The following is a 27,273-nucleotide window of genomic DNA, read 5'->3' as shown; positions in this document are numbered from 1 at the left end:
TTAGATAAAATACCTGAAATGAAGTTTTAAGGGAGAACCACTTATTCTAGTACCTTTGCTACACAAAATAAGGGGCACAGAAAATTACTAAGGTTGATACTCAACCCAGCCTGCTGATGAATCCAGAGATGAATGGGTTATGGCCCGGGGGTGGTTGGTCCATCCTGGGTACAGCTCATAGGGGGGTGCGCCAGTCCCTTGCCCAAGCTATGGCCTATAATCTTTAGACCGCTAGCAACATCAGTTAGCTCAACACACTGCTTTTGGTGGCCTGGAAGCTTTCCTTCTGCAGCATCCTGCCTCTGGGGGACAGAAAGTTGAAGCAAAGGGAAAGCTTCTGGGGCTGCCAAAGGCAGCATGTTCAGCTGACTGATGCTGCTTGTGGCCTGAAGATTGCAGGCGGCAGCCGAAATGAGAGAGAGGTATCCATCGGGGGGGGGGGGGGAGGGAGGGAGGGGTAAAGGAGAAAACCACCAAATTGAAAGAGAAGAAGGAAGAATAGGAGAGGGAGAAGAGGGGAGAGATACCTGACCACGGTGAAGGGAAGCAGAGGAGAGAGATGCCAGAGCATGGGTAGGGGGAGGAAGAAGGGAGGGAGAGATGGCAGGGAAGGAGACAAATACCAGATCATGGGGTGGGGCAATGGCATACCAAGAGTAGACATTGGATGGAAGGGGTGGAGAAAGAACATCTACTATCTTCAAAAAAATTTAAGGGCTGTTTTTACCAAATTTTTTTTTTTATATAGAGGAGGGGGGGGGGGGGGGGTGTTAAAAATGATTGGTCCCAGTTGTCACATGCACTAGGTACACCACTGGCTTTGACAATCCACCAGCAGATAGAGATAGAATTAAACTGAACTCTGCCATAGAGGATGATAAGCTCCTTGGCAAGCCAGTGTTCTCTATTTCCAGCAGGTGGATGGATGGTCTCTTCTGAGCTCCTGGCTTCATTTCCTGCTCGGCTCCTAACTCTGGTGTTACTTAGCCAGTTCCTGACTCTGTGTGTTCGATGCCAGTTGAACCAGGGGTTTTTCCTAAGAGTTAACTTTTAGCTCCTTTAGTTTACTGGGGAGATTTGGCAGGAGCTTGGTGATATTATTTAGTGCTGAGTCCCTGTATACTGGTGTGCAGCAGCTCTTCAGACCATTTTATGAAAGCTGAAGCCTGAAAGAGTTCCTTTCTGGTGAGATTAACTTTCCTGCTACTGGGAGAACGGGATATAAATCTAAATAAATAAATAAATTTTTATACAGATTTTGATGATAGATAAATTTTGCCAGCTCCTTTGTGTTACTCTTTATTTGTAACTGTTGTCTAGCTGGGCCTGCTAACAGTCCTCATAAGATCAGGAAAATCAGAGAGGTTTCTTGGTTTTACAGTCCCGACTGTAGCTTTCTGTATCATTTGGGAATTTGTTTTGCTGCGTCAAGGATGTCCTGGTTTATTACCCTGTTTGCTATTACTTCAGCTGAATTTTCCTGACTTTTCTCTTCTCCATTTTATTATTCCCCTTTGGCTATTCATGGTTTTTTTTTTTAAGCTCTACTCTACTCTCCTGTGTGGTGCAGCTCTGTCAATTGGCTACAAGGCTGGTTTTTGTGTGTTCCTCCTTCACAGACCTGTATTCTTATTTTGTGGAATTTAATTGGAAGCTAGTTTTGGTACACACTTCTCCAGCTACCTATTGATGGCCAGGGTATAGCAGTCAATTTCTATGGCTCTGATCATTTACAGTGTGGTGTTTCTGCTGTGTATTTATTAGCAGTTCTTAAGTTGCAGTATTTATTTCTATTTTTGACACTGACTTTGAATTTTTTTTTTCCTCCTTGGCTTATTTTAAAGAAGAAAAAAAGTTTCTATCCCTTGTAGCGGAAAGCTAATTTTCCTTTTCCCTGTTGAGATTTTTGTTCCAGCTACCGCTGGCTTTCATGTTTCCAGCACCTTAATCCCTGTTTAATAGCTGTTATGTTGTCTTTTGATTCATATCAATCAAAATATGCAGGAGCTTTACTGCTCCTTAAAGCTGCTGATGTAAACACACCTATTACCTAAATTTGGCAGCCCATTTTAAGATAATCTCATCGTGAACCTTATAAATCTTATCGTCAACCGCAAGGCCAAGTTATGTGGCAGTTTTATGACATTGGTCAGCTCTACCTTCTTGTAAACCCAAACTGCCAACTAACTTTGTAAATCCTCTTTTGTACCTCTTTTGTAAACTGCATAGAACCGAAAGGCTTATGCGATATATAAATAAAAATTTATGTTTTAAGAACATAAGAAGTTGCCTCTGCTAGGTCAGACCAGAGGTCCATCGTGCCCAGCAGTCCGCACCCGCGGCGGCCCATCAGGCCCATGACCTGTACGGTGATCATTTTCTGAACCCTTAAATCCCCCTTGGTCTCTATCTATACTCTCTCTATATCCCATCTTTACCTCTGTCTGTATCCCTCAATCCCCCTATCTTTCAGGAATTTATCCAATCCTTCTTTAAAATCCTGTAGTGTACTCTGTCCTATCACAACCTCCGGCAGTGCGTTCCAGGTGTCCACCACCCTCTGAGTGAAAAAGAACTTCCTAGCATTGGTTCTAAACCCCTTTCAGCTTCTCCGAGTGCCCCCTTGTACTTGTGGTCCCCATTAGTCTGAAGAATCTATCTCTGTCTACCTTCTCGATACCTCTCATGATCTTGAAAGTCACTATCATGTCTCCTCTGAGTCTCCGCTTTTCCAGGGAGAAGAGCCCCAGCCTTTCTAACCTGTCTGCGTATGAAAGGTTTTCCATGCCTTTTATCATTTTCGTCGCTCTTCTCTGGACCCTCTCAAGCATCACCATGTCCTTCTTGAGGTACGGCGACCAATACTGGACACAGTACTCCAGGTGCGGGTGCACCATCGCTCGATACAGCGGCATGATGACTTCCTTCATCCTGGTTGTGATACCCTTCTTAATAATACCCAACATTCTATTTGCTTTCTTTGAGGCTGCTGCACATTGTGTCGTTGATTTCATTGTTGTATCCACTAGCACACCCAAGTCCTTTTCAAGGTTGCTTTCCCCTAGCACCGATCCCCCCATTTTGTAGTTGAACATCGGGTTCTTTTTCCCTATATGCATGACCTTGCATTTCTCTATATTAAATTGCATTTGCCATTTGTTTGCCCAGTCTTCCAGTTTGTTTAGGTCCCTTTGTAGGTCTTCGCATTCCTCCGCGGTTCTAACCCTGCTGCAGAGTTTGGTGTCATCTGCAAATTTTATAACTTCACACTTCGTCCCCGTTTCCAGGTCGTTTATAAATACATTGAACAGCAGCGGTCTGAGCACCGACCCCTGTGGAACACCGCTCGTGACCCTACGCCAGTCCGAGTATTGTCCCTTCACCCCAACCCTTTGTTTTCTGCCTGCCAACCAGTGTTTAATCCATCTGTATATATACCCTTTCACCCCGTGGTTTTGCAGTTTCCTAAGTAGTCGCTCATGGGGTACCTTGTCAAAGGCTTTTTGGAAGTCGAGGTAAATGATGTCTATGGGTTCCCCTTTGTCCATCTTTTGTAAACCTAGAAGATGTAATGGAACAGTTTGGCAAATTGGAGAGTAGCAAATTGCCTGTTCCAGATGGTATACATCCCAGTATATTGATAAAATTGAAAAATGAACTTGTAGCGCTATTAGTAATTAGTAATTTTTCTTTAAAATCCAACATAGTACCGTAAGACTGGAGGGTGGCCAATGTGATGCTGATTTTTTAAAAAAGGTTCTAGAGGTGATCTGGGAAATTATAGACTGGAGAGTCTGACGTTGGTGCCAGACAAAATGGTAGAGATTATTATAAATAACAAAATGACAGAACATACATAAGCATTGATTTAAAGTGGTATATCAAGCCATAATAAACATTAATGAGAGAAATCCAACATGGATTTAGTCAAGGGAAATCTTATCTCACCAATCTACTGCATTTCTTTGAAGGGGTGAATGAACATGTGGATAAAGTTGAGCTGGTGGATATTGTGTATTTGGATTTTCAAAAGGCATTTGATAAAGTACAGTACCTCATGAAAGACTTCTGAGGAAATTAGAGAATCATGGGATAGAAGGCAATGTCATGTTATGGATTAAGAACTGGTTGAAAGACAGAAAACGGAGAGTAGGTTTAAATGGTCAATATTCAAAATGGAGAAGGGTAAATAGTAAGGTGTCCCTAGGGGTCTGTGCTGGGACCACTGCTTTTTAGCATATTTATCAATGAAGTAAAAAAATGGGAATAACTAATGATTTAATTAAATTTGCTGATGACACAAAGTTCGAGATTGTGAAAAATTGCAAGAGGACCGTGTGAAATTGGGCATCTGGGCATCAAAATGTAAGCAAGGACAAAGTGATGCATTTGGGAAAGAGGAACTCAAACTATAGCTATATGATGCAGGATTCCATGTTAGGAGCCAATGTCCAGGAAAAGGTTCTAGGTGTCATTGTTGAGGATATGTTGAAACTCTTGGCTCAATGTGTGGCGGTGGCTAAGAAAGCAAATAGAATGCTAGGAATTATCAGGAAAAGAATGGAAAACAAAGATGAAAATGTTATAATGCCCTCGTATTGCTCTATGGTAAGGCTGCACCTCGAATACTTTTTCATCAGCCGATTGACGGGAAGCCTATCTCTGTTCATCCTATGGTTTCCCGCTTCATGAAAGGCCTTTTCCACGTTCATCCGCCCCTTAAATCTCCTCCTGTGGTTTGGGATTTAAATGTGGTACTTACTTGCTTAATGAAATCCCCGTTCGAGCTGCTGGTGCAGGCTCACTTAAAGTATCTTACTTGGTTGTGTTTCTTATTGCTTTCACTTCTGCCCGTCGGGTCAGTGAGCTTCAAGCCTTAGTAGCGGACCCTCTTTTCACTGTCTTCCATCATGATAAGGTGGTGCTCTGTACCCATCCTAAGTTCTTGCCTCAGGTTGTTTGAGTTTCACATCAACCAATCCATTGTTCTCCCTGTGTTTTTTCCGAAGCCCCAGTCTCACCCTGGAGAGGTAGCTCTGCATTCTCTTGATTGTAAGCGTGTGTTAGCCTTCTACTTGAAGTGCACTGCTCCTCAGCTGTTCGATCCTAATCGCTTGGGTCGTTCTGTTCCTAAGCGGACCATTTCTAACTGGTTGGCCGCGTGTATCTCTTTCTGTTACGCTCAGGCTGGTCTCTCCCTGCCGGGTCGAGTCACTGGCCACAAGGTCAGAGCGATGGCGGCGTATGTTGCTTTCCTCCGCTCGACTTCACTTGAGGAAATCTGTAAGGCTGCCACTTGGTCCTCGATTCATACGTTTACCTCACACTACTCTCTGGATACTTTCTCCAGGCGTGATGGCCATTTTGGCCAGTCCGTTTTGCAAAATCTGTTCTCTTAAATTGCCACCTCTCCCTCCATCCCATTTTGGTTAGCTTGGAGGTCTCCCACATGTAGAAAATATGCTGCCTGCTTGTCCTGGGATAAAGCACAGTTACTTACTGTAATAGGTGTTATCCAGGGACAGCAGGCAAATATTCTTGCAACCCAGCCACCTCTCCGTGGTTGGCTTCTTTGCTAGCTATCTGAACTGAGGACTCGCTGAGTAGACACATGCCCTAGACCGGGCGGGAGGGGCACGCACGCATGCGCGGGCCAATCGCAAGCTTGAAGGTCTTCAAGCAAGTCTGCTTGCGAAAACGTCCGCTAGGTGGCTCCATCGGTGACGTCACCCACATGTAGAGAATATCTGCCTGCTGCCCCTGGATGACACCTGTTACGGTAAGTAACTGTGTTATATGAATCATCTAGTACAAAATCTGTCTTCCTTTGACAAATATATTCTTGCACATCATCTTCAGGAATTTCACAACCTCTTTTGCACTTTTTCCCAAACTAGAAAGTATTTGGCGTGGTCTGCTTATGATGCCTTCGAGTTATCATTTAGAGCAGGGGTGGGCAACTGCAGTCCTCGAGGGCCGGAATCCAGTTGGGTTTTCAGGATTTCCCCTATGAATATGCATGAGATCTATTTGCATGCATTGCTTTCAATGCATATTCATTGGGGAAATCCTGAAAACTTGACTGGATTTCGGCCCTCGAGGACCGGCGTTGCCCACCCCTGATCTAGAGCATCTGCTATGTCAGTGGTGATGAGATGTCTAGCATGGTTGAGGGTCTCAGATAGTGCTTCCCGATTCAGGAAAATTAATTTTGATTCGATTCAGCCTATTGAATTGATTTTACGATTCGATTCGATTTTCCTGCCCAATTGGGTGTTATTTTCCAAAAATATCCTGGTGGGTTTATTTTATAAAACAAAACAAAACACAATAGCAAAAATTCCATGACCAAAATATCAAATATATAACAAAAGTGGAATAAAAAAGATTAATTTATTAATTCGTCAATTCAATTGTACTGATAGATAGTTAATGAAAGAAGGCAAACCTCAGACCGTACTGCTGTGTCTCATAACAGTCTATGGCTATTTGACAAATGCAATATAATGGTTTCAATCATTGGTCCGCCTCCTTCCTTTTAATATAAATACAGTAATTTGTTAAATGTGACAATTAATATAATACTATGAAAAAATATTTTTAGTAGTAGTTTTTATAAATTAGTTAATATGATTGTCAAAAAATGAAAAAATAATGAAATTATTGGCTAAAGCATCTGTGCAAAATGGCAATTCTGTGCAAAATAACAATTTAGTCACATAAAAATGAATTCATAGAAAGTTCATAGAAAAACCACTTATCTTAGTGGCCACAATAGCTAACTCTGATGGATCTGTTTCGTTGGTACTTCTTCAGAAAATCAGTTGAAAAAAGTCATAATGCTGACTAAATAATACCCATGAAAGTAGCTTTCCAGAGAGCGAAAATGGCCTGCATCAGACCCGAATAATGGAACTCACGATCCTGCCTCTGACACCAGAGGAGGGGCGGGACCGCGGTAGAGGAAACAGCTGCAAAGACCTATGGCAACTTGCGAGATCACTAGCACCGCGATCTTCTCTGCAAGTCTGCAGGCTACTGATATTAGGTAAATGGTGCGTGGGAGGCCAGAGGGGAAACCGGACACCAGCACTTCCTGACTGACCCTCCACCCTCGCCCTCTAAAGCAAGTGCGGCAGTGGCCGGCCAGCAAGAGGCAGCGCTGCTGCTCCTGCTTTAGGGGGCGAGGGGGAGGGTCAATTACCGAATCCGAAGGGCCGATTTTTTTTTTTTTTTAGTTGATTCACCCAAAGTGAATCGGGCAGCACTAGTCTCTGATATGGACATTAACCTCCAAGACAGATTAGCTAATATTCCCTGTTTGGGTGAAGAACTGTTTGGTGATTCCATTATGGTGGCCACACAAAAGTTAACTGATCATGAAAAGAATTGGAATGCTTTGGTCAGAACAAAGATTAAACCTCCCTTGGTATCTCAGTCATCTAAACCTACCTCTTCATATCAGAAGTGCTATTCTGTCAAACCTTCTGCCTTCGTCCACCTCAGCAGAATAAGCAAAAGCAACAGCGACATTAAGAGTCTCAACCACCAGCTCCTCAAAAGCCTGCTCAGTCTTTTTGACGTGCTTATGGAGAGCATAGCTGCTGTTTCTCTTTCAGCCTCTTCTTCAGCCAATCAGCGGTCGGCTCCAATTATACCATCCACATTGGACATTGATAACAACCAACCTTTGGGTTCTCAAAGTCATTCAAAAAGATTACTCTCTTCATTTCATCTCTACACCTCCAAATCATCCTCCAAGACAGTCTTCTTTAAACCCTCAGCAGACTTAGGGTTCTTCTTAGGGAGATAGAATCTCTACTTCTTCTAAATGCCATAGAGATTGTTCCCACTGCTCAAAAGAATCGGGGTTTTTATTTCTGGTATTTTCTTATCCCAAAAAAGATGGAAGGTCTGTGTCCAATCTTAGTCCTCAGAGACTTGAACAAATTCTTAGTAAAAGAAAAGTTTTGAATGTTGTCCTTGGCGACTATATTCCCTCTTAGATCAGAATGATTGGCTATTCTCTCTGGATCTCAAAGAAGCTTATGCCTACATTCCAATTCGTTCTGCCCACAGGAAATTTCCCAGATTTCAAGTAGCTCATCAGTACTTTCAGTACAAAGTTCTGCCTGTCGGGCTGGCATCCTCACCCAGACTATTCACCAAGTGCCTGGTAGTAGTGGCAGCGGCTTTAAAGGCTCAACGTCTCCCAAGTTTTTCTTTGCCTCCTTTTGAACCAATGTCTTCGATTCACTTGGAAAGTGGTATTTCTCATCTCCATTACTTCTACTCGTTGAGTAAGCGAGCTTCAAGCGCTGGTAACGGACCTGCCTTTTACAGTGTTCCTCCATGATAAAATAGTGCTCCCAAAAGTAGTCACTGAATTTCAACTGAATCAATTGATTGTTCTTCCAGTGTTCTTTCCCAAGTCTCATTCTCACCCTGGAGAAATGACTTTTCATACTTTTGATTGCAAACAAGCCTTGGCTTATTACTTACAGTGAACTTAGCCACACAGAACATCTCCTCAACTGTTCATCTCCTTTCATCCTAACAGGTAGGGTAGGCCTGTATCCATTTCCACATGGTTGGCGGCCTGTATTGACTTCTGTTATGCTTGGGCTGAGCTGCTGCTCAGAGGTCATGTAACAGCACACAAAGTCTGAGCTATGGCAGCTTCAGTTGCATTCTTATGTTCCACTCTGTAAAGCTGCTGCTTGGTCCTCGGTTCATACATTCACATCTCACTATTGTCTGGAATATTTTTCCAGATGGGATGGTCACTTCGGCCAAGCAGTATTGCAAAATTTATTTTCTTAATGGCCAACACTCCCTCCATCCCATTGTAGTAAGCTGGGGAGAATATGCTGCCTGCTTGACCTGGGATATAGCACAGTTACTTAACTGTAACAAGTGTTATCCAGGGACAGCAGGCAGCTATTCTCATAACCTACCCTCCTCCTGGTTGGCTTCTTAGCTTCCTTACAGAACTGAGGAACTACGAGCCTGCGTCGGGCGGGAAGGCACGCATTCGCAGTGCAGGCAGTCGCGAAGTTTCTAGAAACTTAAAGTGCCGATACACTTTTAAAGCTGTTTGTACCGGGGCTCCTTGGATGATGTCACCCACATGTGAGAATATCTGCCTTCTGTCCCTGGATTACACTTGTTCGGTAAGCTAACTGCTTTTTCTACAATACAGTTCATCGTATAGCTGAGGGCCAAGTGCAGATAATAAATGGGGACAATGAGTGTTAGAGTCCATTGGGAAAACAAATGGAAGGCTAAACTCAAAGCAAGTTGTTTATATAGTCTTGTCTGTGGCACAGCATTAATATTTTTGGCTATAATATAATTTCAAGATTTACAGAGATAATTACAAATGCTGTGGACCATACTAATTCAGTTCTGGATCTGGGGAAGTATCTTTCTAAAACTTGTTGGACTACTTTTGACATTTCAAACTTTACAGCCAAACTGGAGGAAAACTATCAGGATAATATAATAGAGCATTCTAATTTATATTCTTTTTAGGGGTCCGTTCAGTGTTGTGCGAAGATGTATCAACAGAGAAACTGGACAACAGTTTGCAGTGAAAATTGTGGATGTAGCAAAGTTCACTTCAAGCCCAGGGCTAAGTACAGAAGGTAACACATTTCTTTTATCACAAAAGTTTTTGATATAAGTTGATTGTAAAACAATGGCGTAATTTAAGGGTCATTCCATATTGTGGACCAGGGGTTCATGCTTGACTTCCTCCTAAATGAAGAAAATTTTATGTTGATGATCCCTAAAGTCTCAAATAAAACCATACAAACATTTTGGTTGATTGTGAGTTCAAAACTCAGCTGAATGGAGGTCCTTCAGAGTGCCATGCTCTGAATAACACAAAGCAGCCACTTTGTCCCGGTGCTGTAACCCAACAAAACCTGTGAGAGAAATTTTTTAGATTAGTATAACCCTTGGTACTAAGTTCCTGTGCAAAGTTTGGAACCTAACATGAGATTGCCACCTTTCCAGTCTTACATTTGGATCCAAATTGAGCAGCAGACTCCTAACAAATTGTTTAGAGCATTCCTTTTTGGTTTTATTTGCTGTATCTTTGGGGCCATCTACTGGGCCTTATCTATATATACCCCTGAGGAAGGCTTATACAGCCGAAACACAGACTGTGTTGGGGTCCATTACCATAAGGATTGAGAAACTTTTATGCTAGACCTGCATACCTTTGTGTAGATGCATTATTTTATTCATATATTTTTAATAAACTGTTTGCTCCTAAGTTTAGTCAACCGTGCCCCTTTCCCATTCCTTTTTTTTGTTTCTTTTTATGTCAGCAAATTATGTGAAAAATGTTACAATAAGAAATTTAAGGCCTAATTTGACTCTTCATTGCTCCTGACCTATACTTTGATTCAGGTCATAACTGGGCCAGCAGTCACGGTCCATGATCTATATCTAGGATTTGCACTAGAACACTTTACAGCCAACTGGAAGCAAAAAAATAATCACATAAAAATGTGTTGTCAGTTTTATGCAAATTTTAATCATTTTTTGGGTGCAGGCATCTTTGTGTAGTTTTAATTTATTTTCTTTATTATGTCATTTGAAAAAACATCTTATTTGCTACAAAAGCTACCCTGTTTCATCTTGGACCTAGCCTTGTTTTGGTCAGAATTAAGGTCCCAAAGATATGCATCATTTGCATGGGAGGATATACTATGTTATTCAGAGCCATCTTTGGTGCCCTATTGTGTAATATGCAAATGAGCTAGAGATGTGACATTTTACAATACAGCTAAGCTTGTTGTGCTTACCATGCTTTTAGCTTATGATTCATCTTGCATGTTCTTTTATAAATGATCTCTCAAAATGGATATTAAGTTGTGCTGTTATTTACTGCATGCAAGCCTAGACGTGCAAAAGTATCATCTTTGCAAGAAACTACAATGTCATATTGAAATGACATATTAGCGGTGTGTTGAGGACGAGGTTTAGGAAACATGCCCTGGCCTGTGACACCATTGTACCTTTTATGATACAGTGGGTGCCTTGATGGACAGGTCCTGGGCCATCCTGATGTTTTTTTCTGTCGTTTTCTTGCTATCTTATAAGTTTTCCTTGATTCGTTTTACGTTTTTTTCTGTTGTTTTCTTGCTATCTTATAAGTTTTCCTTGATTCGTTTTACGTTTTTTTCTGTCGTTTAACAGATGTCACTTTTGTTTTCTTGCTATCTTTATAAGTTTTCCTTGATTCGTTTTACATTTCTTTTATTATTTTCTTTAGGTGACCATTTATTATATCTTACGGAGTTTAACAACGAATTAGATCCTTATAGTATTGGGATTTATGATGGTGCTGAATGCCACAAACCATCAGATTTTTATTCTGGCCAAAGTAGCTTAAAGTCCATCAACAATTTTATCTTCAGAAGATCAAGAATTAATAAACAGACACTCTGGACTTTCGGATTTATCTGTAGAATCGAGTATTTGTTCTTCTCATGAAACTTTGATTCTGGTCAAATTTGAATTTCTACAGAAATACGGCTGTAATCCCTTCAGGAAGCAGAATTACAGACATGTCAAAGGTCTGTGGTCAATTGACCTTGCTACAACTGATGATTTGAAAACTATTACAAATCAAGACTTTAGGCCAAAAACTTTGTGCACGATGTAGGTGAGACCTTAATGCAAAGTTGGAAAAAGAGGAAGGTTCTCAATCTTATTCATTGCAAGTGTTCTGGAACATGAATATTTTCCTGCTCTTCAAGTATCCAGCTTCCAACCTGGTCAGTATTTAATTTGCATCTATCATAATTCTTGGTGGATTGGCCACATACGAGATCTCGATTGAGGAGTGTGATGTCTTGGTCAACTTTTTTGTACCCCCCCCAAGGTCCTGCCAGGTCATTTTATTGGCAACCTCATAGAGACACCTGTTGGGTTCCAGAAGAGCTAATTATTGCTACCTTGATGCACCCACAACAACTTTATCAGGCAGGCGGTACATTTATTCACAAGTTACTTTGTCAGCCATTGATGGGATGTTCAAAAGCATTTGCAAGTCAGGAAAAACATTAAGTGGGTTTTTGTAAAATCTGCTGTTTAAGCAATTCTGTTATGCTGTGCCTTTTCTTGTCTTGTGCTTAAATAAAGCTTCATAGTTGGTACCTTGCCTGGCTATCGGGAGTAGCCCCTAGGTGATGGGGTTGCCAGTTTTGCTGAACTGGCAGTGACTTAGCCACCACCACTGCCCAATGCAAGGTAATTAACAGTTTTGCAACAACTTTGATGACTAATTTATGAAACTGACTTAGCAAAATGTCATAAGCTTGAAGCTTGGTAAGCATAACAAGCTTAGCTGCATTGTAAATTGTCACATCTCTAGCTCATTTGCATGTTGCACAATAGGGCACCAAAGATGACTTTGTACAGCATAATGTATCTGCGCATGTCTTTAAGACCTTTATTCCGATCGAATCAAGGCTGGGTCCAAGATGAAACAGGGTGTCTCTTGCAGCAAAAAAAGATGCTCTTTTCAAATGACATAAAAAGAAAAAAAAAAATTAAAAACTACAACTACACAATAGAGATATTTGCACCCAAAAAATGGCAAAGGTTTGCATAGAAGTGACTTAACATCTTGTCATATCTTTGCTTCCAGTTGGCTGCAGAGCCTCCTAGTGCTAATCCAGTTATGGCTGGAATCGAAGAATAGGTTAGGAGCAATTTGGAGTCAAAGTAGGCCTGTGTGGATAACCAGGAACTGCAATTTATTTGCTTACCCGAAGATTTTAGGCTGTAAACTCAGGTCTTATTTAGATAGGATGCTTGCTTTCCAAGCAAGCAAACAGTCCTGGTTGGGTAATTATGTCAGCGGAGCCATGTTGTCCTATGGCGCTTTTAGAAAAGAAATCAAGACAATATTATTTGATAAATTTATCTCTTAATCTGTACTTTTATCTTATTTTTAAACTTAATTAATTCTATCCTATCAATTTTAAATTTTTAATGTCTTTTTAATACTTCAGACTGTATTCATTTTTTTTTACTATTTTGTATTTCACTGATTGTCCAGTTTTTCTCTTTTATGGAAACCGCCTAGAATTCTTTTGATTAAGGCGGTATAGAAAAATAAAGTTATGTTATGTAAATGTATTGTAACATTTTTCACATAGTTTTGCTAGCCCAAAAAAAGGAGTACCGAGGGTAGCTGTTTTGTGTTATGTGGAGTGTGGCACTCTGAAAGTGACTTCCATTTATCCGCTTATAAATCTTGAACCAATAGAGATCCAGCTGAAAAATTGTGGGTGATTGAGTTTGAGACCCTAGTGAATGTCCACATAAAATTGTATTCAATTTTGAGGAGGTTGAATGTGGACAATTTTCAGAATTGGTTCACTTAACATGGAATGATCATATCATATTTTTCAAGCTCATTCATATGTCCTTTAGGAAATTACTAAAAAACTAATTTATTCAATAAATTTGTAAATTGATGTCCCAGATTACTGACTGGCAATATATAGATTGTTCTTACAGCTAGTATATTTTTTGCAGAATTTTACTGTTTTCTAGTACATTATATTTTATTCACCTATTGTAGAGTTTTAGTTTAACTTTTTAGAATGATGCATTTTATTCACTGATTGTATAATTTTAGTACTGTATGTAAACTGCCTAGAACTATGTGGTAGGGCGATATATAAAAAATAAAATTATTATTATTATTTAGGTATAGTAAGTATTTTTCTGTTCATGGGGGGAGCCCCAGAATAAAACAAAAAACTTACCCCCTCCTTTACTAACATGTAGCGTGGGTTTTAGTGCTGGCAGTGGCAGTAGAATTCCTATGAGCGTCGGAGCAGTTACTGCCACTGTCAGCGCTAAAACTCGTGCTACGCATTAGTAAAGGAGGGGGTTAGTTACACTAGGATGTCAACCTGTGTCCCTCGGTTTACAATCCACTACACTTATCACTAGGCTACTCCTCTGACCTGCTTGCTGCTTTGTTCTGAATGTCCATACCTGCAGCTGAGAGAGCCTAGTTTCCCTTTTAAGAGGGGTGGGAAGGATAGCAACCACTGCAGGATTTAAGGAGCAAGTATTCCTTAATCCTTCCAGTGGGTCAGCAGCAGATCCAGATCAACTTTCTGTAACTTGGACATGAAAAACAATCTAAATAAAAAAATATCCTTTTTAGACATGGACATTTTTTCCTGTTCAAAAATTGCTGTTTGATGTCCTACTTTTGGGCCCTCCCTAGACTCGCCCAAAACATGCCTCCTTGCTATTTGGATGAACTGCAGAGTGAAACATTCAAATTCCGATTTCCGAAATCAAGATTTGGATTCTCTTTTTCTAGCAGATATGGGTTGGTTTGTTTGTTTTTTGCCATTTTGAGGCATCCATCTGCTTTGAAAATGAGTACCTTATTGTATTTTCTCATTTGACATGACTTCTAGTGGTTCTTGAAGTTTTCCCCATGTTGTGAAGTTGAATGTTATAAAGTGCATAATTATATTTTTTCTCATAATTGTGTTTATCCCAGGACAAGCAGGCATGATATTCTCACATGTGGGTGACGTCATCTACGGAGCCCCGATGCGGAAGCATTTTCAAGCAAACTTGATTGAAGATTTAAGTTTGCTCTGCTGCTCCACGCATGCGTGCCTTCCTGCTCCACTAGGGGGGCGCATCCCCTCATGGTCTCCAGTTCAAAATTTTCCGCTGAGCCTAGAAGTCGTGTTTTTTTCAGGCTCTGCCCCAACTGCCTTCTAGGACCGCAATTTTTTTCTTGTTTTTTCTCGATTAAGTCGCTGTGCGCGAAATTTTCTTTTTCAACTTGATTCCTGCTTCGTTTTTGACCGACCCGGAGGCTTCCAGGTCCCCGTGGCCGCGTGGCTACTCGAGCCGCGGCCACATTCGATTCTATGTCCCGGCCTTTGACCGGCTTTAAAAAGTGCACCCGGTGCGAGCGGCTTCTTTCCATCACAGACCCGCATCGCCGGTGCATCCTCTGCTTGGGGGCCGCTCATCCAACCGACTCATGCCCCCAGTGCGCTACTTTCCAGAACCGGACCCTCCGTCGAAGAAAAGCCCGCATGGCGGATCTTTTCGCCCCAGACCAACTCTCTACCTCGGCCTCGAGGTCGGCCCCGGCCTCGACCTCGGCCCCGAATACCTCGGCATCGCCTCGAGACTCGAATCCGAAGTCCTCGGGACAACAGAAAGCCTCGGCTCCGGGTAAGTCCCCTCTTCCCTCTTCAGGTTCTGTACCAGTGAAGAAACCAGCCTCGGGGACACCGGCGACGCATGGCGGAAGCCCCATGCTTACAGCCCCGGCGAAGTCCTCCAAGCCTTCGGGCTGTGCCTCCACCACACGGGAATAATCTGATACGAGGTCGCCCCCGGTGGAGTGCACCGAGGCAGTGGATATGCCTTCGATGCTGTCCGTGCCCGTCTTTCAGGACCTACTCCGAGCGATGATCTCGTCGGAGCTGTCCGCTGCAATGGCCCAGCTACAACCGGCCTCGACCTTGACCCCGCATGTGCCAGACCAGCCTGAGCCTCGCGTCGAGCCAACTCGGGGAAAAGTGCGCAAGCTTCGCCGCATCCCATCCTCCTCGGACTCCTCGCCGAGGCGCTCTCCCTCCACAGACCGCCGCGGGGCAAAACGTTGTGCTAAAACGACAGAAACCTCGAACCGCCGTACCTCCAAGAAGGCCCGGGGTTCCCCCACTCTACGAGGCCGTTCACCTATACCTCGTACGGGACCGCTGAGGGTGGCAGAGTTATCACTCTCCAACCCGCGCATCCTCCGAACTCCCCCTCGGACCGGGGCGCCGATCCGAGGTCTCGGGCTTTCATCGACGGAGTCCGGGTCGAGGTCACCGATTCGACATCGATCGGTACCCGGAACCCCGGCGTCGTCTCCGAGGGGCTCCTCGAGACGTCAGAGATCCACGACCCCGGAACACTTTCACAGTGCTTCCCCGGTCTCGGAGCGTGGATCGGAGCAGGAACCTCGATACTCGAGGGAAGCCTCCCCTTCCTTCTCCACCCGACGGAGGTCTCGTTCACCGACCCCGCACGGGGCCTCGGGAACATCCCGCCCATCCTTCTCACGCTTTGTCCAGGACATGGGCCACGCTTTGAATTTAGACCTCCAGTCCGACTCCAGATACTCTAAAGAGTACCTAGCGGAACTGGATATGCCATCACTGCCCAGAGAGTCCCTTCGCTTACCGCCTAACCCGGCACTCCAACAGGCTCTCTTCAGGAACCTGGAGACCCCCTATATGGTCACAGCCGTGCCCTCCAAAATGGAGGCCAAGTACCGTACAGTATCCTTTCCGGGATTTGAACAACCACAGCTCTCCCACCAGTCGCTGTTAGTAGAATCCTCCTTAAAAAAGGCTCACCCCTCCCGGGTCTCAGCGGCGGTCCCCCCAGGCCGAGAAGGCCGAACCCTAGACAAGTTCGGCAGGAGACTATATCAAAATGCGATGATGGCCTCTAGGGTGCAAAGCTACACTTTCACCTTCACATCCTACCTCAAACACCTCTTTGGACTACTGAGAGCCTTTGAGACTGACCTACCGGCCTCCCGCCAAGGAGCATTTAGCCTGCTTTTGGAATCCCTCTCCAACCTACGCCTCCATCTATTCCACGCGGCCTACGATGGTTTCAAACTCTTCTCCAGAGAGGCAGCCTTTGCTATCGCCATGCGCCGACTAGCTTGGCTACGCCTGGTCGACATGGACCCCAACTTACAGGACCGGTTGGCTAACCTCCCCTGCGTGGGAAAAGAACTGTTCGATGACACTATCGAGGCGGCTACAAAACGCCTCTCCGAACACGAACGATCGTTTGCCTCCCTCGTCCGGCAAAAGCCTAAACCGCCCGCGTCCAGGCCGTATAGGGCCCCTCCGCGCCGCTACCCACAAAAATCCACTCCTGCCTTCTCGCGGCCTCCACCCAGGCGCCCGCAAGCCCACCATCGGGCTCTGCCCAAGTCCCAACAGCCTGCGACTACCAAACCATCCCCGTCCTTTTGACGGGATACGCGGAAGGGGGCGGGCCCCCTCCGCCATAGTCCCAGGCCTCCTTCCCATCGGGGGTCGCCTCAAAGCCTTTTACCCTCGCTGGGAACAAGTCACGTCGGACGCATGGGTCCTTGGCGTGATCTCATCAGGATACTCTCTCAACTTTCGGGCCATTCCTCCAGACAACCCCCCAAGGAATTGCCCTCCCAACCGGACGCAGCTACCCCTACTCCTCTCCGAAGCTCGAGACCTGCTTCGCCTGAGAGCAGTGGAGGAGGTTCCCCCCGGCCAACGGGGGAAGGGCTTCTACTCCCGTTACTTCCTGGTACCGAAAAAAACGGGAGACCTACGCCCAATACTAGACTTGAGATGCCTCAACAAATTTCTGGTATGGGAAAAATTTTGGATGCTTTCCCTACCGATCCTCTACCCCCTGATCGACGAGGGCGACTGGCTCTGCTCCCTCGATCTGAAGGAGGCGTACACACATGTCCCAGTGCACCCCGCTCACCGCAAGTTCTTGCGTTTTCAGGTAGGGGACTGGCACCTACAATACCGTGTCCTCCCCTTCGGCCTAGCATCGTCACCTCGGGTCTTCACCAAGTGCCTCGTGGTGGTCGCAGCTACCTTACGCTCCCAGGGCCTTCAGGTATTCCCCTACCTGGACGACTGGCTGATCAAAGCCCCGTCCAGGGAAAGGGTTATCTCAGCGACCCAACAGACTATTATCTACCTACAGAGTCTGGGGTTCGAGATAAACTTCCCAAAATCCCAACTACGCCCCTCCCAGTCCCTACAGTTCATCGGGGCCACGCTGGACACGGTTCGCCTCCGTTCCTTCCTCCCCCCTGCGCGTCTAGAGGCGTTAGTAAGTCTGAGTCGAAGGATCTCCCTGCTGACCTCGGTATCAGCTCGGCAGATGATGACTCTTCTAGGCCACATGGCCTCCACCGTCCATGTCACATCCTTCGCCCGCCTCCATCTGAGAATCCCTCAATGGACCCTGGCCTCTCAATGGCGTCAAGACCGGGACCCGATCGACCGCCCCGTGACAGTGACGCCTTCCTTGCAACGATCGCTCCGCTGGTGGGCCGACTCTTCAAATCTTTCCAAAGGTTTGCTCTTCCTCACCCCACCCCACAGCAAGGTACTCACCACGGACTCGTCGGAGTACGCTTGGGGAGCCCATCTGGACGGCCTACGCACTCAAGGGATGTGGTCAGCAGAGGACCGTCGCTGCCACATCAACGTGCTAGAGCTTCGGGCCATCTATCTCGCAGCTGTAGCTTTTCAACATCTGCTCCACGACCGGGTGGTTCTCATCCGAACCGACAACCAGGTAGCAATGTACTACGTAAACAAACAAGGGGGAACAGGGTCTTGGTCCCTTTGTCGGGAAGCCCTGCGCCTCTGGAAATGGGTAATCTCCAACAACACCTTCCTTCGAGCGGTGTACATACAAGGAGAACAAAACTGTCTGGCGGACAGACTCAGCCGCCTCCTCCAGCCACACGAGTGGTCACTGCACATCTCAGACCCTACGACAGGTGTTCGAAACGTGGGGGATGCCTCAAAAATAGATCTATTCGCATCCCCCCACAACCACAAGCTGCCTCTCTTCTGCTCCCGGATGTACTCCCCGGACCGGCTCGAGACCGACGCCTTCCTCCTCGACTGGGAGGGAAGGTTTCTGTACGCATTTCCGCCGTTTCCGCTGATCCTGCGGACGCTGGTCCACCTGAAAACGGTGCAAGCCACCCTGATCCTGATTGCTCCTCGCTGGCCACGCCAGCCTTGGTTTTCCCTTCTACTTCAACTCAGTGTCAGAGATCCACTACCTCTGCCTCGGTTTCCCTCTCTACTATCACAGGGTCAGGGTTCGCTGTTACATCCCAATCTTCAATCTCTTCATCTGAATGCTTGGTTTCTTTCCCCCTGACTTCTCTCCCCGTGTCTCAATCAGTCAAGGAGATACTGGAGGCCTCTAGAAAGACCTCGACGAGAACCTGCTACTCCCAAAAGTGGACCAGATTCTCAGCCTGGTGCTCCTCTCACAGCCAGGATCCGGTATCGATTCCCGTCCCCCTGGTCCTTGACTATTTACTTCAATTATCTCACTCTGGCCTAAAGACCAACTCCATTCGGGTACACCTCAGTGCGATTGCAGCCTTTCATCAGCCCCTAGAAGGGAAAGCCCTCTCACTCCATCCCTTAGTCTCTCGCTTCATGAAGGGTCTTCTGAATGTCCACCCTCCTCTCAAACCTCCTCCGGTGGTTTGGGACCTTAACGTGGTTCTGGCTCAACTAATGAAACCCCCATTTGAGCCCCTAGACAAATGCCATCCAAAATTCCTCACTTGGAAGGTGATTTTCCTGCTTGCGCTCACTTCCGCTCGGCGGGTTAGTGAGCTACAGGCTCTGGTAGCGGACCCACCCTTCACTGTATTCCATCATGACAAGGTGGTACTCCGCACTCATCCAAAGTTCTTGCCTAAAGTAGTGTCTGATTTCCATCTCAATCAGTCCATTGTCTTACCTGTGTTTTTCCCCAAGCCCCACTCTCACCCCGGAGAGGTGGCGCTCCACACTCTTGACTGCAAGAGAGCGTTGGCCTTTTACCTCCAACGCACTCAACCACACCGGAAAGTCCCACAATTGTTTTTGTCTTTTGACCCAAACCGGTTAGGTCACCCAGTTTCCAAGCGCACCTTGTCCAACTGGTTGGCCGATTGCATCTCCTTTTGCTACGCTCAGGCTGGTCTCGCGCTGCATGGTCGAGTAACGGGACACAAGGTCCGAGCAATGGCAGCCTCCGTAGCATTCCTTAGGTCCACACCTATTGAGGAAATCTGCAAGGCTGCTACGTGGTCTTCGGTTCATACTTTCACCTCCCACTACTGTCTGGACTCACTGTCCAGGAACGATGGCCGGTTCGGCCAATCGGTTTTTGCGAAATCTATTTGCTTAAATTGCCAACTTCCCTCCATCCCCTTTCAGTTAGCTTGGAGGTCACCCACATGTGAGAATATCATGCCTGCTTGTCCTGGGATAAAGCAGAGTTACTTACCATAACAGGTGTTATCCAGGGACAGCAGGCATATATTCTCACAACCCGCCCACCTCCCCGAGGTTGGCTTCTTTGCTAGTTAAGTGAACTGGAGACCACGAGGGGATGCGCCCCCTAGTGGAGCAGGAAGGCACGCATGCGTGGAGCAGCAGAGCAAACTTAAATCTTCAATCAAGTTTGCTTGAAAATGCTTCTGCATCGGGGCTCCGTAGATGACGTCACCCACATGTGAGAATATATGCCTGCTGTCCCTGGATAACACCTGTTACGGTAAGTAACTGTGCTTCTTCTGAGAATGTATCTGTATATTTTCCTAAAATTTGAATTTAAAAAATGTCTGATAAACTGGAAAGCAGTCCACAATTTCCAAAAGAATGAAGGCAGTGGAGTAGACACAATGACAAGAGCACAGAAAACTTTTTATTCATAAAGTAATTTCAAAATTAAGTTTTTTGATAAATAATAATTTTTAATTTTTTTTTAAAGTACACCCAAATGAATAGACAAACAATGAAATGCTATTAGCAGTTAGAGAAGGATAATCGATCATGTATTTGATACATCACTTTTCTGTGGAACAACCAAAGCAGTTTACATTTATAAATGGAGAGAGACTTTTGAAAAAAAATTATAAATAAAATTTTCTGTGCTCTTGCCACTGTGTCTGCTCTGACACCTTCATTCCTTAAAAAAAAAAAAAAAAGTGTGTCCGCCAATCTGCTGGCAGTAGGATATAATCTGTGTGTCTAGACTGGTCTAGCAGAATGACAAAGAAGTTGCCTTATAAAATGTTTTCATTCTCTGTGTGTTTTCATGCACTTTCATGTGAATGATTAATATTACCTAACAGTCTCTACATTGAATGCTCCTGGGGAAATTCTGCATTTGCTGTGCAGATTTCTGTGAGAGTGCCAACATCAGATCTCATTTCAGCTTTTCTCCTCCACCCTTGCAGCGATGACATAGCAGAGGCCCGCATGTACACACAAACAATTGGGTCTAGGGATGGCAAAGAGGAGGAGGAAGTGACCTAATGTGCAGTAGTTTACTTCCTCATCCTCTTGACGTGATCTCTGCAGGGGAGGGGGAAAGATCAGCCAAGGATTCCCAGGGATTTGGGATCGGGGTTCAGAGAAAGCCTAGAGTTCTAGGGGGAATGGGGGAAAGAGGCAGAGAAAACAGTGTGCACTAGAAGGATGGGGAGTTGGAGAAAGATGAAAATGCTGTGAGGGTTGATGTAGGAAGCAGAATGCATCTCTGGTGGGGTGAGTCACAGAGTTTGAGGGTGTGCCTTGGACATAAATATGATATAATTGGGGGGGAGGGAAAGAAAGAAAAGAATGAGAGGTGAGGGGTACATGTCTGGGGTGAGGTTGACTGTATGCAGGAGACAGAATTAAGGGTCTTGCTGGGAGTTAAGGAGAAGCGAACTGCAGTTGGAGTAAAAGATGGAACTGGGAAGGATTAAGCCTGATAACTGTAGTGGGGTATACTGCCCATACCTGTTTGTATGCATAAGGCCTGCATTACTTAACTGAGGCCTATGAACCAAACTCTGACTAGGCCAGGAGCCACCTTTTTAGGACAATGCTACCATGTTACCAGACTTCCTTTAGCACTGGACACTGGCATTCCAAGGAATATCTGTATTGTGTCTCTAGGAAGGGAGTCAGAGAAATTTATCTCTTTGATAAATTTCTCTGACTCCTGCCTGCCTTGTTGTATCTCTGATATGCCTCCGGATACACCTGACTACTCTTGACTCGCTAATGTAATTTGAAAGTCTTTTCTGTAATATCGCTGTCTGTGTACAGTCTCTTCATCTATAAACAGCTCTGAACTGCTGTGGTACTGCGGTATACAAACATAGTTGTTATTATTATTATCATCATTAGTGTGAAACCTACAGAGTGGGATTTACACTGGTATGTAGTAATCTTGCTGACCTTCTTGTAAGGCTCCAGCAGTGCCATCTTTGGTAAGGAGGGCCATCTGCAAGACCAGGGGCCTCATTATATCATCTACAGGACAAGCATTTGTATGCCAAGCTAATGACAATTACTATCTTAAGTTCAGATATTCCACTAGTCAAGACCATACCTCACACACTGTCCACGTGCCTACTTATGCAAGGAGCCCTTGTATGCCCACCTTATCCAATGAGAAAACTGTTCTACATGTAACCCCCTCTTTCTTATAAGTGGGACAGGTGACAGCCTAGTCACTGCCCGGGATGGTGGGAAGAAGGGCACAATTTCTTTATTGAGGACCCAGGGCACAATTTCTTTATTGAGGACCCAGAGCCAGGATCAGAAAAGCCCTATCAGGCTGGGCAAGCATAAAAATAAAGTAGTCCACATCAAATCTTAACTTGATCCCCAAACAGCTTTACTAGTGCTTTCAATTAATCAAGCAAAATACCAAACAGTTCTTCTTAAATGGCCAACTATTTATACAGTTCTACTTTGCCTCTCTAGCACAGAAAATACTTTTAATAGATTTTAAGATACTGTTCCCACAGTTACAGATGTTACAGTTCAATAAACCAGTAGTACCTTGATGGAGAACTGTCAGCCTGATGATAACTGCCAGTAGTTAGATATAAATGATCTGATACCTGTGTTTAGCTTTCCTGGAACAGTAAATAAAACCCCCTCTGACTGAGATGAAACCAGTCCCTTCACTTGTAAAAGGGTTGTAGCCTGGATGAACATGCACGGCTTAAATAAATCTCCTTCAACTGGATTTCTCTGGGGTGCAGGCCCAGCAACTTTTCTAGTTCTGGTCCCTGAACTCCCAAATCCTTGTTCCAAAATAAGTGCCTTTCGTTGACTTCCATGGGGTATAGGCAGGCTGATTTTAAAAACTGCAGAACAGTTGCAGGCTTGGCAGGAAAAGTGAAAATAGGGGTTTTCCCTGTGAGACAATATGATGAAATCTTCCGTCCAATCTGTGGCGGCGGCCAAAAAAGCAAATATGATGCTAGGAAATTATTAAAAAAAGGGATGGTTAACAAGACTAAGAATGTTATAAGGCCCCTGTATCGCTCCATGGTGCGACCTCATCTGGAGTATTGCATTCAATTCTGGTCTCCTTATCTCAAGAAAGATATAATGGCGCTGGAAAAGGTTCAAGGTGTATGTTCTGCATGGATTTCTGCTGCCGAGATGCATCACCTTACACTTCTTTTGCGTTGAAGCCCAGCTGCCATGTTGAGGACCAGTTTTCCAACTTGATCAGATCCTGCGCCATACCATCCGTGAGATCGCTTTCACCTACTATATTACACAGTTTGGCGTCTTCGGCAAACAGCGCTACTTTTCCCTGAAGCCCTCGGGTCAAGTCCCTTATGAATATGTTAAAAAAGGGATGGTCCCCAGGACTGAGCCCTGCGGCACTCCGCTAGTCACCTCCAATGTCTTAGAGAGGGTTCCATTGACCACCACCCTCTGAAGTCTTCCACTCAGCCAATCATTGACCCATGCCGTTAGTTTCTCACCTAACCCCATCGATTACATCTTGCTTAATAGTCTACGGTGTGGGACACTGTCAAACGCTTTACTGAAATCCAAGTACACTATGTCCAGAGACTCTCCCGAGTCTAGCTCTCCTGTCACCCAGTCAAAAAAGCTGATAAGATTGGATTGGCATGACCTGCCCTAGTGAATCCATGTTGACAGGGGATCCCTCAGATTCCCCTCATCCAATATCGTGTCTAATTTCCCTTTAAGTAGAGTTTCCATGAGTTTACACACTATTGATGTGAGACTTACTGGTCTGTAATTCGCAGCCTCCGCTCTGCAACCCTTTTTGTGCAGAGGAACAACATTGGCAGTTTTCCAGTCCAGGGGGACCCTCCCCGTACTTAGGGAGAGATTGAAGAGCATGGCTAACGGTTCCGCCAAACATTGCATAGCTCTCTGAGCACTCTTGGGTGCAGATTGTCCGGTCCCATGGCTTTGTTCACCTTGAGTCTTGACAGTTTTTTGTAAACATCAGCTGGTGTGAACTCAAACTTCTGAAATGGGTCATCCATGCTTTGCTTTGCATCCAGCCGAGGCCCGTGCCCTGGTGCCTCGCAGGTAAAGACTGAACAGAAGTAATCAATCAATAGTTTGGCTTTATCGGAGTCAGTTTCCACATAATTCCCGTCTGGCGTTCTAAGGCGTACTATCCCGTTTGTGTTCTTTTTCCTATCGCTAATGTATCTGAAGAAGGATTTGTCCCCTTTCTTGATGTTCTTCGCTAGAGTTTCTTCCATACGAAGTTGGCCTCCCTGACTGCTGTTTTCAACCGCTGCAGACTTTGTCCTGTATTTAATGTTTGCTTATTTTTCCCACATGCGTTTGTATGATAGAAATGCTCTTTTCTTCTCTTTGATGAGGTATGATACCTCATCTGTGAACCATTGGGGTTTCCTTTTTCTTTGTTGTTTGGTTACTGATTTTATGTAGCGGATAGTTGCCTCATGAAGGATCGATTTCAAGGTTGTCCACATAGCTTCCACATTATCAGTTACTTCTTGAACCTGCAGCGTCTGGTAGACGAAATCTCCCATGTGTGCGAAGTCCGTGCCCCTGAAATTGAGTACCCTTGTTTTTGTTTGTGATCTAGGGAAGCCTTTCTTATGGTTAAACCATACCATGTTATGGTCACTGGTGGCTAGCGTCTCTCCCACCGAGACGTCCGAGACGCTTTCCCCATTTGTAAGTACCAGGTCCAGGATGGCCTGGGCCCTAGTGGGCTCTAGTACCATTTGTTTGAGCCGTACTCCCTTCATGGACGTTAATATCCTCCTGCTATCACAAGTTGTCGCTGATAGTGTGTTCCAGTCACATGATCTTTGCCTTATTGCCAGTGTTACAAAGAATCTGAGGGACATCTAGGGACAAATCATCCTCTAGCCTATTACAAATAATTTGGATAATTATATGACCCAAAAGCACCTATAGAAGGCAGGAGGGGATTTCAGGCCTTATGATGGAGAAATTATCCCAGGACAAGCAGGCAGGTATTCTCACTAATGGGTGATGTCATCCGACAGAGCCCGATACGGACGTCTCACAAGCATGTCTTGCTTGAAGAAACTCAGAAGTTTCGAGATGCCCGCACCGCGCATGCGCCAGTGCCTTCCCAGCCCGATGGTCCGGGCGTGTCTCCTCAGTTCTTTTTCTTCCGCGGAGCTGAGAAGTTTACTTCAATTCTGCGCCCATGTGAATCTGTTTTTTGCCTTCTATTCTGCCGCGGGTTGGGTTTTTTTGGCTCTTCCCGTGCATTTATTTCTTTCTTTGATTTCTCTTCGTCCGACACTAGGGTCGGCCGCATGGCTGGGGCTCCGCGCCTTTGAACTTGCGGCGGAGATTTTCCGGCCTATGTCCCGGCCGATCACTGGTTTTAAAAAAGTGTAGCAAGTGCCAGCGCGCGATTTCGCTTACGGACCCGCATCGACGCTGCCTACAGTGTCTGGGTCCGGATCACCTTCCGAAATCGTGCCGGCCTTGCTCCACTCTGACGGCGCGTGCGTTTAAGCGCCCGCTGCCTTGCTGTGGGAGTCCATGTTCAAGATGAAGCTTCATATGGATCCTTCAGCTTCGACATCGACCTGGTGGCTTCGACCCCGTCAGCGAAGCCTCTGCCTCCCCGGCTGCTTCGGGCCTTCTGATACCGGCATCGTTCACGCCGGTTTCGGCCTCAACCTCGGCGCCGGTGCCTCCCTCCGTCTCCTCGAGCAGGTATCGACCCTACAGTTCCACTGGTGGTGCTTAAAGTGCCGAAGGCTGGCAAGCAGAAGCACACAATAACCTAGAGAGCGCGGAGACCGTGCGAAGGGCCCCCTTTGGTGCGGATCCCTCCATATTCGGCTTCGCTGAAGTCCCTTCTAGAGCTCAATTTGTGGAACTCATGTCTACCATGGGACCCCGGCTGATTGCCTCGATCCAGGGTGACCTCCAAGTTCCGGTTCCGAGGGGTGGGCCGCCCCCTCCTCCTCCTCCACCGCGCCGCACAACCTCGTTGTTCGGCGAGGAGGAGCGGCGGGCGGTGTCCGACTCGAGGCGGTCCTCGGTTAGTGCCATGCCTCCCTTGGAACCGATTCCCTCGAGGAAGGCCTCCCTTAGCGATATGCCTCCCTTGGAGCCTATCCCCTCAAGGACTGCTTCCTTTGGCGACTTGCCTCCCTGGGAGCCTATTACCCCGCCCCATGACACGGTGTGGCGTCCCCCTTCGAGACCTCCCAATCCTGGGCATAGCAGGAAGCAGGACGAGTTCTTCCGAACCCTCTATCAAGCCTGGGCGACTTCTGGGGAGGCTCCGACTCTTCCGCCTCTCCGATCGACGGCTTCGAGTCCGATCTGCTCCTTGGAGGCTTCTGGGGACCAGTATATCCTCACAGACGGGGCTCGCTCCCCTTCCAGACATCGGGATGGGCATCGATCCAGACACTCCTCGAGGCATTCCTCTCGACACTCCACCGTCTCGCCTCAGAAAAAATTGCCTCGGATGGGGTATGCTGCTTCGGCTGGGTCTCCTCTGGACCCGGAGTTCGAGGACCCCGAGGTTTTTTACTCGCCCTGCTGCTCACAGGCCTCTGTGGAGTCGGAAGCCTCGTCTTCTTCTAGTCCTTCTCGAAGACCGGCGCTGGCGGACCAGCTGTCTTTTCCTCATTTCTCAGACAGATGGCGGATGACATGGACATTACTCTTGATGCTGGGTCTCGATACTCCAAGGAGTACCTCGATACCATGCACTTGCCTCGTCCTCCAGCCGAGTCCTTATGCCTTCCTCTGCATAAGCTCCTCGATCAGACCTTCATGAGGTGCTTTGTGTCTCCTTACTCTATTCCTGCGGTTCCTGGAAAATTGGATGCTCGATACCGCACGGTGCATCATAAGGGCTTCGAGGGACCTCAGCTTTCTCATCAGTCCCTCCTGGTCGAATCCTCGCTCAAGCGATCTCATCCTGGTCAAGTGTATGCTTCGGTGCCTCCAGGCCGCGAGGGCAGAACCATGGATAAGTTTGGTTGACGCATCTATCAGAATTCTATGATGGCGTCCCGAGTCCTGAATTACAATTTCCACTTTGCCACCTACTTGGAATTCTTTCTGCCTGTGCTTCGGAAATTCACGCCCTACATCATAGAAACATAGAAATCGACGG

The 27,273-nt window shown here is 45.9% G+C and overlaps 1 protein-coding gene across 11 annotated transcripts in view; it reads left to right on the top strand.

The window, feature by feature from the left end:
• The window catches only part of CASK (calcium/calmodulin dependent serine protein kinase), a 770,397-nt gene that overhangs the window by 28,653 nt on the left and 714,471 nt on the right, over nucleotides 1–27,273 (top strand). For all 11 annotated transcript variants that reach the window (XM_033947671.1, XM_033947669.1, XM_033947668.1 and 8 more), the window contains exon 2: nucleotides 9,535–9,647. In XM_033947671.1, the coding sequence (XP_033803562.1) occupies nucleotides 9,535–9,647 (113 nt within the window). The remainder of the gene's footprint in view (nucleotides 1–9,534; nucleotides 9,648–27,273) is intronic.

The sequence above is a fragment of the Geotrypetes seraphini genome, chromosome 6 (assembly GCF_902459505.1).
Source record: "Geotrypetes seraphini chromosome 6, aGeoSer1.1, whole genome shotgun sequence".
NCBI classification, from domain to species: domain Eukaryota; kingdom Metazoa; phylum Chordata; class Amphibia; order Gymnophiona; family Dermophiidae; genus Geotrypetes; species Geotrypetes seraphini.
Note: the sequence above shows the minus strand (reverse complement) of the source record. Positions and strands in the feature narration are given on the sequence as shown.